This window comes from Rhinoraja longicauda, chromosome 15 (assembly GCF_053455715.1).
Source record: "Rhinoraja longicauda isolate Sanriku21f chromosome 15, sRhiLon1.1, whole genome shotgun sequence".
In the NCBI taxonomy this organism is placed as follows: domain Eukaryota; kingdom Metazoa; phylum Chordata; class Chondrichthyes; order Rajiformes; family Arhynchobatidae; genus Rhinoraja; species Rhinoraja longicauda.
The window spans coordinates 28,768,190-28,769,494 of NC_135967.1; the positions used below are offsets into that span (position 1 = coordinate 28,768,190).

General features: G+C 43.2%; 1 protein-coding gene across 1 annotated transcript; it reads right to left on the reverse strand.

Moving 5' to 3' along the window:
• Positions 1–1,035, reverse strand: gpr119 (G protein-coupled receptor 119). The gene has a single exon (XM_078411966.1). It carries the CDS (start codon positions 1,033–1,035, stop codon positions 1–3), a length of 1,035 nt encoding a protein of 344 aa, XP_078268092.1.
• Between the last annotated feature and the right edge of the window lie 270 nt (positions 1,036–1,305).

Sequence of the window (1,305 nt, forward strand, 5' to 3'; positions counted from 1 at the left end):
TCACATACCTTTGGATATGTCTGTTGTCATTGGATAACGGACGTTCCCAATTGCTGTACGTAATTGATCTTCATCCAGGACTGATCCAGGACTCTGGACATTACCTGATTCCTGCTGATAACTGAAGCCAAGAATGTGGGAGATTCTGAATTTTACACAGCAGAACATCTGACAAACTTGCATTCTCACATCCCTTTGCCAGTAGGAATAAATCAGTGGATTCATCAGAGAGTTGCACAAACCAAGAAGCCATAGGTAGTCTTCAATTAATGTATGCAGTTGGCATTTAATGCAACAGGCTTGGACGATACTTGCAATGGAGAATGGAGCCCAGGCAACCATAAAACATCCAACAAGAATCCCTATGGTCCTCACTGCCTTTACGTCCCGGATGTGGCAGCATGATGGGCTGACGGAAGAGCTGACCCGCTCACTCTCCAGGATTTGCCGTGTGTGTGAATATGCTATTTTCAGGATTACACTGTAGAAGTAGACAAAGATTAATGAGGCAGGAATAAAGCAAGCACAAAATACAACTATAACGTAGTTAGGATTGATAACAGAGAACAGTTTGCAGATATTGTCATATTTATTGGGCTTTAGTTGCTGAATGATTACCGGAAGAAATCCAATTAAAAGTGCGATGCTCCACAGTCCTGCAATGATCAAAGCCACAATTTTGTCTGTCATTAGTTGGCAGTACCGTAAAGGTACTTTTATGGCTAGAAAACGGTCAAAACCCACGGAGACCATCGTCAAGATAGAGGCAGCAGACGGTGAGATTACAAATGAAATCCGCAATATGCACAAAGTCCTGGTGGTAGCAAAGCTTTGTCTGCTGAGCACTATGACCGCTGTTCCAAAGCAGGTGAATCCCACGAGCATGTCTGCAACTGCCAGGTTCAAGATGAAAAACAAGCTGGCAGATCTGTTCTTCGAAATCATCAGGGCCAGCACCACTATCACCAGAGCATTGGAAGCGATGATGAGCAGAGAAAGCACTGTCACAATGCCACCAAACCAATTAACATCCATAGTTCAACAAAAACAGAATGCAGATACGGCAGAAGAAATTGGACTACTTGCTACCACATCTTGTATCCTTAAAGCAGATGGAACCACAAAGCAGCTGAAGCAATTGAAGAATCCGGGTTTGTGAGGACCAGCCTGTTGCGTGCATAGCAGTACAGCCAAAGTAAAATGGACTTTATGAGGTAGCTTTCAACTGAGTCGGTGAGCATATTTTCCCTGATTGATCAACAGCAATAAAAGTATCATAATGAAGAACAACACTGTGGTTGATGT

Excerpts from the sequence above, each read along its gene's own strand:
- gpr119 (XM_078411966.1), bottom strand. The coding sequence starts at position 1,035 with ATGGATGTTAATTGGTTTGGTGGCATTGTGACAGTGCTTTCTCTGCTC.